Source organism: Arachis ipaensis, chromosome B1 (assembly GCF_059453495.1).
Source record: "Arachis ipaensis isolate K30076 ecotype BB chromosome B1, ASM5945349v1, whole genome shotgun sequence".
In the NCBI taxonomy this organism is placed as follows: domain Eukaryota; kingdom Viridiplantae; phylum Streptophyta; class Magnoliopsida; order Fabales; family Fabaceae; genus Arachis; species Arachis ipaensis.
The window spans coordinates 67,875,962-67,889,293 of record NC_142436.1 but is presented as its reverse complement, the minus strand read 5'-3'; the positions used below and the strand labels follow the sequence as shown (position 1 = coordinate 67,889,293).

Below are 13,332 nucleotides of genomic sequence, written 5' to 3'. Positions count from 1 at the left end.
AAATATCTATGTGAAGGAGGTATTTATAAAGTACAAATGTTAGACTGAGTCATTCTTTGGAAGTGACTCCTAAAGATCATGGGCAGTTACTTTTTTATAGCGTGCGAAGTTAGCCTCCTCATATTCAGAGTGGTTACTACTTAGAGGTGGTAACCGAAGTAGTGAAACAGGCGCTTAGTTTGCTCCGCACGTTAGGTCGGGTATGGATTTCAGAAACCTGTATCTTGGTCAGTCTGACCCAGGTGAACCAACCCTTTTGTGGTAAATTTGGCACCCTTGGGCCAATCTTCAGAGGGCCTAATATTGAACGTAGCCTACATGTCCAAAACGGTACAGACTGGGCTTTATAAGACCTAGATATGGACAAGAGTATTATAAAAGAAAATATTTGATTCATATTCTTTGAAAAAAAGTCTTATATATTTTAAATACATTGAATGGATACAAAATTTAAAAATTTTCTATTATTAAATTTTTAAAATGAGAAAGCGATTTAGAAGAGACAAAGAACTTAATTTTTCCTTTGGCAAAATTGCAACATTCATAAGTTATAGTTCATTCTTTTGACTATTTTATTTAAGAAAAATGTTGAATGAACAAATATTTTTGCATCTAAGTCTTCAATCAAATTTTAATAAGTTGTATGTTGAATTTTTTCAAACTAATCTAATTCATATAAAAATCAAATTCTTTGAATATAACATAGAAATGTCTGAAAACTAACACATAATTTTTTAGAAAAATAATATAAAAATTTTGTTAAATAACACGAGACGTGAAGAAGAGATGAAAAAAAAAAATAGAAACGTGCTTAAGCTATAAAACAGACACTTTTCATAAATATGGAATACGGCACAATACATAAATTTTAAACTTTTGTTAGATGTCAATATAATATATATAATTTTTAGATAAATTATAATAATATCTTGATATTTTATATTAATAATACATTTTCAAGAATATATATCAAAAATAAATTTTGACACATTGACATGTAATTTTATGTGGATGTGTTTAAATATGTCCAAAAAATATTTTTATATTTTATTAATATATAGTTAAATACAAAGATACACGTGTTGAATGTGTTTTTCTCTTTGATCAATTTTCTTTTTAAAATGTGTTTGTCACACAAATAGGACAATTCAACAGAATGTCCAAGAAAGAAGAAGAAAAAAAAATAAGAAAAGATCGTATTAACAAATAATAATTGTATTATGATAATTTTATGATGAAGAAATTTTTGTTTGAAGAGAATGAAAAGACTGTATAATTTATTTTAAAAAATTAATAAAAAGAAAATGATATATTTTCCTAAATAAGTATCTAACTATTCTACTAAAGTGAATCTTCATCTCCAGTCTCCACTATTTTTTCTTTTCATCATAATATACATTGTATTTTGTTGAGTATATCGGAAGTTTTTGTTGTTTAGAAATTAGAAATGTAAATAACATATTGTTCAAAGGAATATATCATTACCCAATGCGTATTATAGATGATTATTATCATACGTTAAAAGTGTTGCCCAATAAATGCGTTACTTAAGTTCTTTTGTAAGTGTTTGTTTTTGAAGTGTTAGATGTTCAAGGGGTAGTGCAGGTGTTGACTCAATTTATTGTCATGTGGACAAAATATATTTGTATAAAATTAGTATTAGCTATATTTGTATAAAATTAGTATTAGCTCCTTATTCTTCTTACTCAAGCGCACACATTTTTTCATCAGAAATAAAATATAACTAAAACAGTTATAAAAAATGAATTGAAACTGATTGGGATCGAGAAACACTCGAATTCCCAAAAACAAGATTGTTCATTAATTTTTAAATTACGAGACAACAGAAATCTTAAGTCCCACCTAGTAAAATTTAAAATCAAAAGGGATACCCTTGAAATCTCAATATCTCAACTATTTCAGATAAATATGAACTTAGAATCACATGAAAGGCCTAAAGATCGATGACGCGTGACAACTTCTGTATCCTGTTCAATAGGAAGTCCCCTTGCTTAATAGTTGCTTGGTAAAGAGCATTCTTTGCATCAGGCCGGTTAGTTTCAAGAACTCCAGCAACTTTGTCAATCTTACAATGAAGCTTCCCTGCTGCAATAAATCGAGATAGCTCCCTGAAACAAATTAAATGCAATGAGTTGACTCGCATAGATTTCGAAAACCTTTGTTTTTCCCCCATCAATTAAAGAATAAATTACACTAGCCTCCTCCACCTAGAATTTAAGTGATATTACCCATTGATTTTGAAATGCCTATACTAACCTCCTTGAAAGCGAGGGCAGTATCATACTATCATCTTTATAAAGGAATTTGGGTTATGTTTTACAAAAATGTTGATTTTGATATAACCTAAATGTTAGCGAATAATTTTACAAATGAAGTGTAATGCTCAATATCACCTAATTACCATCTACAAGGGAGTCGGTGTAATTTGCCCTAGATTAAATTCAATACTAAACCAAAGATTGAATACGTGAAATGTATTCACTTACAGATCAATAAAATCCACGGTCACTCCAAAGGCTTTTGCCATTGCTTCAATTGTCACGCTCTTGTAAGATTCCAAAAATTGGGAATAAACAACAGTTCTGACCTCCCTCATGTAGTATCGGAAGTGTGGATGCAGATAGCGGTCCAACTTAATTTGCTCCGTCAGGCCAGCTGAAATGATTTCACGATGTAGTTACAATATGAACATAGGACCACAAGCATATAACTGAAATATTTGCCAACACTTTGTAGCCCCAGTTCTGTATCAGATTAATTCCTCAGATTCTCAAATTATAACACATCAATCACAAGACTTCTAGCATGAACACGGTGACAAACCAAAACTTCAATAAATCACTACAAATTAGTCAGATATGGCAATGTATGCTTACCAAATGCAGAGAAGAAAGACTTGTATCGACAATCATACAAGGAGTTTAGGAACTCTGACAGATATTGGATTTTGCCAATGACCGTCAAGATCTCAGGAGCATCTACTACCTGAAATAGATTATTTTAAGTTATGATAGTTTGGAATATGCAGAGCACTCACCAAGAGGCAAAATGCAGCATAAGACACAACAACAGAAGAAGAACAGATGATAGAATTAATATACCTTTTGTTTTAAGGAAACTCTATCCAACGATATAATGCTTGTCAAAACAGTGTAAAATATAAAAGTGTCGTAGGGGAAAAGTTCATAGGTTGTAAAGGTCGAAATAGAATCCAGAAACAATTTGGCAGCCTTCTTGAAATTTCGGGTGGACATGCAGTACAGGCCTTCATATACTTTCAGCCGATTCTTCCTTTCCCAATCACCACCTTCTTCAAACAAGCTGTCAATATGGTCCAACAAGTTAGAATTTAAAAAACCAATCCGGAACAGAAAATAACAAAGGGAGCATTACTACAGACACTTGTAAGTTCAGATGATTACTTTTTGGCTTTGTCAATGCTTTTGGCAATGAGGTCAAAATCCATGTCAAAGAAACCAAGCTGCAATGTATAAAACACCAGATCCATCTTCTGGCCAACTGCAACTGTCTTGCTTTCTGTAAGCTTGAGATGTTCCAAGGCTTTCTCCTAGAATAAAAGGTAGTGTTTAATAAAAATTTGATTCCAGCAGAGGACAGGAAAGGATCAATAAATTTAAGTTATCTGCGTACCTTGTCACCAATCCGGATGAAAAACAAGGATTTTGCCAAGTGAGCCTCTCTAACTTCACTCTCACCTAGGTTTTCCTCAGCATCAGCAATCCTGAAGTGAGGAAAGGGTTATTAAAATTGCCGCTTTCATATAATAGTTTCATTTCAGAGAATCACAAAACTTCAACAACTTCAGTGCCAGGTATTTAGCATTTTACATCTTTTTCTTTCTGTAATGTCATCTCTAGCTTTCCATCCAAGTATTATCATTCTGGCGAACCACAAAGCAAAGCAAAACAATCTGCCCACATGCTAAACTCTAATGGTATGTCATACATCAGTTGCAATCCAACTAACAAAAATATTCAACTTTCAACCCCACACTAGTTAGATGCGCTTAACAACCTAAGTGATGATAATAATATTAATCATAAAAGTAATAATGAAAGATCAAGTAGAACTTTGTTACTACATACTAACCAAAAAATCAAATACGCTTACAAAATTTACCAGATGCATTTGTTCAATTCAAACTAGCCCAGATGGGTAATTAAAAGACAAACTTGAAGTAGTTATCAGTATGCAAGAAAGTGACATACTGCTAAGTTACATATAATCCTCATTAGACCCCTTCAAAGCCATGTTAATCACAAATGTGCAAGTGCATGCGCGGACACACCACACACACACACACACACACACACAATCTGCTCACGAATTGTCTACTTACTTGGATTTTAAACTTATAATTCACAAGCTTGTATGCATGCTCATTCTGCTCACTTATGGTCTACCTAAATGGACTTCAATCTACTTACTATTCACAAAACTGTGGAAGTTCTTCCTCCATGTAAGTGCAACATCTCTTAAGTCTAACTTTTGATAAGTTTGAGCAAAATCTACATACTCTATCAAACAATTTCACCTAAACTCCTAGCCCTTTTTTTCCCCAAAAAGAAAGTAACCAACAATTATAACACATTAGTTCATAACCCTCAAAATCTAGACTGCAAAACAAAAGAGCACCAATTAGGACTACCCCACTCAATATCCCTTATCACAAACCCTAACTCATTTCAAATTTCAAACACGATGCATCCGAAATTCTCAATAAACCCTAAAAACAAATAAAGAATTGGAAGAGGAAAGATAAATGAACTGACTTTTCATCAAGCTTCTTGAGCTCATCGTCAATCTTAGCACGCATCGAATCCAAAAGGGCACGATCCATGTCCAACACCGAATCAGCCACTAGGGTTTCGTACAAAGGAACCATATCTGGGAAACAAAAATTACATAAAAACAATCAAAATAAGAAACAATACCGGATTGAAAGAGGTTATCGAAGTGGAATTGAATTGAATTACGAATAATACCGTTTTCTTTGACGAAAGAGAAAACGTCGTCTTTGAAGCGAACTTTCTCGATGTCAGGGACATCGGGTTGACGGAGAAGGAAGAGCTTGTCGGCGAGTACAAGCTGTGGCTGCTGAGACCCTTCTTGACCTTCCATGGCTTCTTTGCTTCCTTCACACTTCAGCTAACTCGGTTGCTCTTTCCAGATGCAAAACGCAGCTTATGCTATGTACTATTGTAGCTCTCCCTAAACCAACGTCATTACTCATTACTATTTAGTATTTATTCTCCTTCATTTAAATTAAAAATTAACAAAAGAAAAGGAAAAAAAAAAAAATCTTCTGGTCCGTTTATCAAGTTAAAAAATAGTGTAAAACTCCAAACTGGTTTCTTAAATTGGGAGTGATACTCATTAATTATTTTTGCAAGTTTTGATAATATGAAGTAAGAATTATTTTTTAAAAAAAAATTAAAGATTAATTTGTCATATAATTTAAAAGTTTATAAATTAAAATCTAATAACCAAATATGAATATCTAAAATGGCCACTCAACAAAATATATAATAACCAATTTGGTATAGAAAAACTTTCTTTTTTCTTTCCTAAGGTGGAAATACTTCAAAAATTAAATTATTTAGGTATTTAATATTATTATTTAATTTTTTAATATTAATAAATTATTTAGATCTTTAACATTATTTATTTAATTTTTTAACATTATTAAATTACCTAACACTTAAATATATGGACATAACTAACTAAACTAGAAAGATATCCGCACGGTGCGCAGACAATACAGATGCAGACTATAATGACATGAATCTCTGTTTATATTTTGCATTTTATTTGGTATAAAAAGTAAAAGAGGTTATGTATGTTGTAAAAAAATTTATTAAAATTTTGGAAAAACTAAAAAGAGTTTCTATAAAGGAAAAAGAAAAACTAATGAAGTTTATGCGATAGATATTTTTGTCTGTAACTAAGGATATGATGAATTGAATATTATGTAAAAATAATTCGTATATATTTTTATCATTTTGATTTATTAAGATTTGATTTGTATTAAATATGAACACTTAGAATGAGTCTAACGAAAGAAATAGGTAGCAAAAAATGAAATAGAGTTTTAATAGTGTAAAAACTACAAAAAGGATGCAATAGAAGTACAACAAAATAGTTAGAATGACATATCTAAAATAAGTCATGTAAGTCTTAATCTTCTGTAATGATAGGATATGTCATGTGGTAAGATTGGTAGTATTTAATATTCAAGATGTCGGTGTTGTTGCTGGATCTGCAAGATTGAGAATAATATAAGAAAATTACAGGTTATTATATAAATTCCAAAAAGAAAAAAATATTGGTCAAACGTATTATCATGGCCGATAATAAATCAAAGTTGGAGCAATAGGTTTGTATAAGGGACTATGGATGTATATAGAAATGAGAAGATAAAGAAAAAAATACCTCAAGTTGAACCCATTGTCATATATTTCTGAAGACTTTGGGATAAACAATATTCTCTATATTGCTAGTGTTTTCATCATGAGCAATTAAAATTTTCAAATCTTTTTTATTTGTGACTCTTGAGATGGCAACATAAAGTTGGCCATGTGTAAAAACTGGTTTTTCCAGTAGCAATCTGACGTGGTCCAACGATTGTCCTTGACTTTTGTTTATTGTCATTGCATAAGATAGCATAACAGAAAATTGTCTCATTTGAAATCTAAATGGTATCCTTACATTTGATGGTGTGAATGTCATTCTAGGAAATGAAGAGCTTATCAAGACAGTGATTAGAATTCAACAACTTTGCCTTGATAACTTTATCCCCAAGTCTTGTAATTTATCAACCTGGTACCGTTGCAAAGCCTTGATGAGTGATCAATGTTTCTGATAAGCATAACAGGACAACTGACCTTTAGCTTCAATTCATGATTTGGAAGCTCTGAGCACCTAAGTGTTGCTAAAAATTATGGTGTGTGGATGCCTTCAATTTCATTGTTACCTCCTTCAGACAGAGACTTATTGGAACTAACATAGGTCCTGCATTGATTGTTGTTCATTGCAGTCATGTAATCATTTACCTCATCTACAACATGAATTGTAGGAACTAAAATAGCTCGACTTTTCAAGTAGCTTTCGTTAGCTATGTCAGCAATGTAATCAGAATAGATTGCTTCAATCATTGCCTGTATAGGATCATTATAATTAGTGATAAGCAATTCAGGAGGTATGTTAATCATGTTGCATCCATCACATGTTCCTTCAGATGTTCCATTGCCGACCTGAAGAATCCATTCAGCAAATTGCTTTAAATCTTCTGCCGGAGTATCTGTAGTCATACATTGTAGTCGCATGTTTACAGTGAGCTTTAATATTTCACAATGCTGCCATAGATATGATGAGTTTAAACACGCATTTACAATGTTTTGTCTTGTTCGTTTTGGGATCACTGGTAAGATTTGTCTAAAATCCCCACTGAAAACAATTGTTTTTCCCCCAAAAGGCAATTTTCGATTCTGATCATATTTGAACCTCATCAAATCTCTCATTTTCTTATCCAGTGCCTCGAAGCAAAATTTGCTCATCATAGGAGCTTCGTCCCAAATTTTGAGCTTAGCTGTTATAATCAATTATGCTAACGGACTTCCTTGCTTGATGTTGCAAGTTGAGAACTCATCTGGAGTTAATGGTATGGCAAACCTAGAATGTGCAGTCTGACCTCTAGGTAGCAATAAAGAGGCAATGTCGCTAGATGCAACAGTTAAGACTATTTGTCCCTTTGATCTTAGTGCCGAAGCTAAAGTTTTCCAAAGGAAAGTCTTTCCTGTACCTCCGTGGCCATACAAAAAAAAATACACGTCCATGTTGACTTTCTGCAGTGTTGATGATCTTATCATAAACCTTTCTTTGCTCTGCAGTAAATTGGAGAGGCACTCAGTGTGTTGCTTTTCTAATGTAATACGATCATAATTTAACTCATCAAAGATCATTTTGTTTCGGGTTCTGAGATGGTCAGTATCTCCTGATGGAAATGGCATAGTCGGGTAATCTCGTAAGCTTTTTCTGTTACTGTTCAAGATTTGCTCGATCTCAATCAACGTTAGATTCTTTAATTCTTCATCACTCAAAGCTAGATCTGAAATGTTGAGAAGGTAAAAATGTCATTTACTATTGTACACAAAAATTGATTATGGATAAAAGAAAGACAACAAAAATATATAGGCAACATTTTAAAGATTTTAAATTTAATTAAAAAGATATTTATTATAATCGTTTGCTTACTATATAGGCCAAACATGGCTCTATGATCATGCAAAATTCCATTACTCAATAGCATGGCTGTTTTTTCCCAAACAGCTTCGGGGCGCACCATTGAGTTAGACCACAATAGAGTCACAAACAACTTTCGCAAATAATGACCCGAGCCCCAATGACTTGCTTCCTCAATAGCATCAACGTATTCTTTGTCGTCATCAAGCAAGTCGCGTGCATAGCATGCATCTTGAAATGATGAGTAAATAACATCATTGTAAGTTCGAATGTCTGCATAATTTGTTGGTCCCTTTACAATATTTAACAACAACCTTAAATAATAGAGCTCACCATATGATGGTGGAACAAAGATCATCCTTCCAATGACTTGATGACTTTTCCTGGGTGCCCAATCTCTAGGTGACGATTTCCAAACAAACTTGCTTGGAAACTCATTGTAGGTTAGTTCTCTAGCTATAGCATATTCTTTGTTAGCTATAAACCAAGCTAGAAACATGGACTCTTTAATAGTCGCCTTTGCAACTACCTCAAGTAATGATTCGTCATCTGTAAAGACAACAGGTTGTTGATCTGGAAAATGAAAGCTAAGCCTTTCCATGGATGGATTCTTGTAGTGAATGTCATAGGAAAATATCTTCCAAGCAGCTTCACAGGGAGATATATATCGGCAATCGTAAAACATTTTCACTTCATCAACTTCTTTAGTTGATTTTTCATTGGTGGAGTTTGCGCAAAAGGAGGCTGTGACACGATCACTCCCTTTGTTTACATATTTGAATAAATACTTAATAGATCTTGACTGGTTACACCATTCGACATTAATGTGAGCACGGTACTTTGGTAACAACAATCTATTATGTGGCACGACATACCTATTGTCAAGATGAATTCCTGATACTTCGACTGTGCGTCCATTGTTTTGACGCTTATAAATTGGGTAACCATCTTCGTCTACTGTGGTAACTTCATTATACTTCTTAGGGAAATGACATATGCAACGCCCTTCATCCATGCAAGGCGAAGTTGGCCTGCTAATACCACATGGACCATGGAACATAAAAGTCTTCACAGCTTCGTAATATGCATTGTCCACATTAGGATCCGGAATTTCAGCACGAATAATTTTGTCTATATCTGCCGGAGTTGGATATTTATCTTGTTCATGCAAGAATAGTAGTATATGTGCGTGTGGGAGACCTCGCTTTTGAAATTATATTGTATAGATAACTGAGAAAAATGGCGAAAACTCATTGGTATTAACACCACTAAGCTAAGATATGATGAAGTATTTTCATGGTAGCAATAAAAATCCGAAAGATGTATTTAAGTTGCATACCTGCTTTTGTCACCCCGAATAATTTGTTGTATCTAAAATCCTTAATCATCTTGTCCAGTTTTACTTTGAATAGTCTACAAACCATATCTGGCCTGTCCTCTGGTTTGACTTTATGCTTTACACAGTACCGTTGTATTTCATCCCATTGCGGATTGCAAGTAAAAGTGATGAATAAATCTGGATAACTAACGCATCTGCATATTGCCATAGCATCTTGAGAATTTTGTATCATGTATCTTGGGCCACCAGTAAATATTGCTGGTAGTATAATTCTCTTTCCTTTTGAAGTAGCATTTGTCTCACCGTTGAATACAGCATCTCGAAGCCCATGGTATATCTCAGCTCTAAAATCGCTTTGGTGGGTGTAAATTTATTTCAACCTAGCACTTTCAACTATTGAGAATGCATCAACTAAGAACTGTTAGAATAAGCGATAGGATTATAAAAGGACACCATTTTGTGAACCCCAATCTTGGATTCGAAATGCGAAAAACTCCCGCATTGTGACATGCTTGTCTTCATCTGTTGGGTTTTTCTTAACTCAGTTCAACACAATATCTTCTCTCCATCCATCTTCACCATAGGGGAATAAACTAGGATATTGTAAGCCTAGATAAGATGGGTGGAGCTCTGTTATTCTTTGAAGTGCTCCCGACTTAATCTCGACAATAATATCTCGTTCTTTTGTGGATCCATCAAAATTCCTGACAATTAAGGTAGCAACCTCAGATACCGAAGGCAAATTGTATCTCCTTCCATTTTGTCCTCTTTTTCCTATGAGTCGTAGGCGAACTGAATCGGCAGCGTTCACTGCGAGTGCATCGCGAGCAAGTCGAAAAGACTTTGCAAGGACATTATGATCGTCCAAGATAGTCTTGATAGTAGAGACTATATCAGCATGGAGCTTGTTCAATTTATCCTTTGAGCTACAAAGAATCAGCAAGAAAGGATGTTAACATGACTGTGTGTATAACATTTCAACCAAATCATACTTTCTTTATTCCAAAATTTAATTAAAATGTATTGAATTTACCTCACAACATGGATTCTATTTTTATCTCATTTCCGGTGTCATATATGTATAATTGTGCAAATTTTGCTATTCCTCCATTCAGTGGAAGCAACCTCCCCATTAAATGATAGTTTTGACCGTGCAAAACAAACGTTGGAGGTCCACGGCTTTCATTAATCGACCTGTGTATCTTGCCTCCAAATGATGTGAAAGCGAACATACTATTGTAGCTTCTAATATTCGATCGAAAATGTTCGGCCTTTTGATTATTATCAAAGTAAAGCCTCTTCAATGGCTCAGGAGGATCTTGGATCATAGGAAGTTGAACTTGACTTTGTCGGCAGCATAGGTTGAACTTTGGTAATTTAGAATTGTAATGCTTTTCTATTCGCTCTTTGGCATGTATAGTTGGGATCTCCGATATCCCAAAAATCTATGAAAAAGGAAAAGGAATTAGCAAAGGAAAGTAACATGAGATGACAAAGTATAGCAGTTTATGCAAAATAAAAATAAAGTTTTTCAAAAAATTAAGATGCAGTCTTGTATAACTTTAATTACAAAAACTCGTTTTTTAATCTAGAAATCGATTCAAAATGTTAAAATAGTAAAATGAATTTAAGTGTTTATTAGAAATTAGTTGAATAATTAAATGGAATTGAGTCCGAAAACTTAAATCAATATTGTGCAATCTACTTTTAATATATGACACATAAATTTAAGATTAATGTATACTTTAATTATATGCAGGGACAAATTTAGAGGGGGCAGTGAGGCCATGCTCCCCCCTCCTGGCCGAAAGGATTTAGAACTTCTATATATTATATGATGATATATTCAACTTTAAAATTGAGCTTTTTCTGTCCCATGACTTGGGTTCAAATCCCAATTGTTACATTTTGAACATTAATAATGTATTATATTTTTTTAGAACAATCTTTTTGATTCATAAATCTTTTTTAATTGTTCCTTTAATTCTTCATTTTTTTCATTAACCATTTGTTTTGATGAATTATTTTTTTATTGTTCCTTTTATGTTTTTAACTTTTTCCTTACCTTTCAAATCTATTATCATATAAAAAAATACTTTAATTTTTATGATAAATTCTAATTGAATGGTAAAAAAGTATACACATACAAAATAAATTATTTCAATATTTATTTATTTTCTTATGATATTAAATTAATAACATATTAAATAAATTATATATTAATATGAATATTTTACATATTTTGTTTGCTAAATTATTTTATACTCGTATATAAAAAATATAAGAGTAACTGATGTATATTATTCATGTTATATTCTTCATAATAATAAAGGATAAAAATTAGAATTTTAGTTATTATAAATGATATCAAATATGACATTATTATTTTGGAGTAGAACTTTCTATTTTAACATAGTACTTATTAATAACTTTTTATTAAAAATAATAATAATAAAATGATATCATCAGTTATATAATACAATATTTAATTAAATAAATATTGTTTTCAGCCCCTTTTTAAAAAATTTTTGGATCCGCTCCTGACTATATAGATAATTAATTTTCAGTTTCGCAACAATATAAGATAAAGTAAATGATGGGTGTTTGTTAAATAAATGGAATGTAAAATAAAGATAATATAACTTTCATGGTGAATCTGTGAATTGAACTATGTAAATGAACTCAATAGCAAGCTTTACCTATTTTAATCTTATATCTCAATGAACGAAGCTGATATTCATAAGTTTAATGGTTATATTGAGACATTTTATCACGTTAAAGCTTGAAAGTTAGATTCTCAAATCTTTTTACGGTAGACAGGTCCATCATCGAAAGGGTGGGTGTGGCAAAAATTTACTCAAAAAGCACAAACCTGTATTGAAGACGTCAGTTGTACTTGTGTGCAATGTTTCATTCGGTGTTAGGTTCAACTGTATGTTGCTAGTTGTGCATTCCAAGTCTGATAAATTCAAAAGATTCAATTAATTATGTTATAATAAATGAATATTTTGCTAGCTCACATCTCAATATCTGGAACAGATGCTTTAAGTTTGTTATTGGGAAGAGATTCTCCAGAATTTTGTTGGTTACCTAAATGGGAACTGGTAATTGTGCTAGTCTGAAATTCATGTGCATAATCTCCAATGGCTTCATCTGGATTTGGAAAATGCACTGTAGAAATCATTATGTTTTTCATGAGAAAAAGTTGTACATGCTTTTGATTTGCTGTTAAGCATTCTTTGAAATATTTTGTTGAGTGAAACTTCTATATATTTGTGTACATGAATAAGTAGCCTATTTAAAAAAAAAAATTAAATGTAACCTTCGCTGGGTTGAAATGAGATGGAGGTATGCAGGGTAGTTGATTCTAAGTTGGCTCTACCATCTAATGAGGCATTGAGCACCTCTCATGTCAATGCTAGACCTCTGCAAGACCTACCACTTTGACTTTCGTTTGAAGGAATCTCCTGGGACATTGTTGGATCTGAAAAGAAAATATTGTGGTTTCATCATTTGGTTCTTTGATACCATTCAACAAATACATTGATGTTGGCAGGGATAATCTATGTTGAAGAATTATGAAAAAGAATAGAAAGAGATTTGTACCATCGGTTGCAAGCAGATGAGAATTTGTTAGTAGTAAGGATGATTTTGCATTGGTGAGGTCATGTGAAGATGGAATCAGAATGTGCCGGCCTGCGCCCACACTT

At 32.6% G+C, this 13,332-nt stretch overlaps 4 protein-coding genes across 4 annotated transcripts; all 4 read right to left on the bottom strand.

The window, feature by feature from the left end:
• Nucleotides 1-1,767: 1,767 nt before the first annotated feature.
• LOC107631359 (26S proteasome regulatory subunit Rpn7) lies at nt 1,768-5,405 on the bottom strand. Its single transcript, XM_016334791.3, has 8 exons — nt 5,028-5,405; nt 4,815-4,929; nt 3,673-3,763; nt 3,444-3,589; nt 3,123-3,342; nt 2,898-3,006; nt 2,508-2,676; nt 1,768-2,129 (listed from the first exon to the last, which is right to left on the bottom strand). The coding sequence occupies exons 1-8, from the start codon at nt 5,161-5,163 to the stop codon at nt 1,955-1,957; spliced, it is 1,161 nt and encodes a 386-aa protein (XP_016190277.1). The 5' UTR covers nt 5,164-5,405; the 3' UTR covers nt 1,768-1,954.
• Nucleotides 5,406-6,980: 1,575 nt separating this feature from the next.
• LOC107607914 (uncharacterized) lies at nt 6,981-7,598 on the bottom strand. Its single transcript, XM_016309810.1, has one exon. The coding sequence runs from the start codon at nt 7,596-7,598 to the stop codon at nt 6,981-6,983; it is 618 nt and encodes a 205-aa protein (XP_016165296.1).
• Nucleotides 7,599-7,643: 45 nt separating this feature from the next.
• On the bottom strand, nt 7,644-9,952 carry LOC107607906 (uncharacterized). Its single transcript, XM_016309803.1, has 4 exons — nt 9,936-9,952; nt 9,623-9,816; nt 8,296-9,420; nt 7,644-8,149 (listed from the first exon to the last, which is right to left on the bottom strand). Exons 1-4 carry the CDS (start codon nt 9,950-9,952, stop codon nt 7,644-7,646), a joined length of 1,842 nt encoding a protein of 613 aa, XP_016165289.1.
• Nucleotides 9,953-10,163: 211 nt separating this feature from the next.
• LOC148576920 (uncharacterized) lies at nt 10,164-10,755 on the bottom strand. Its single transcript, XM_088502812.1, has 2 exons — nt 10,661-10,755; nt 10,164-10,548 (listed from the first exon to the last, which is right to left on the bottom strand). Exons 1-2 carry the CDS (start codon nt 10,753-10,755, stop codon nt 10,164-10,166), a joined length of 480 nt encoding a protein of 159 aa, XP_088358938.1.
• Nucleotides 10,756-13,332: the final 2,577 nt, after the last annotated feature.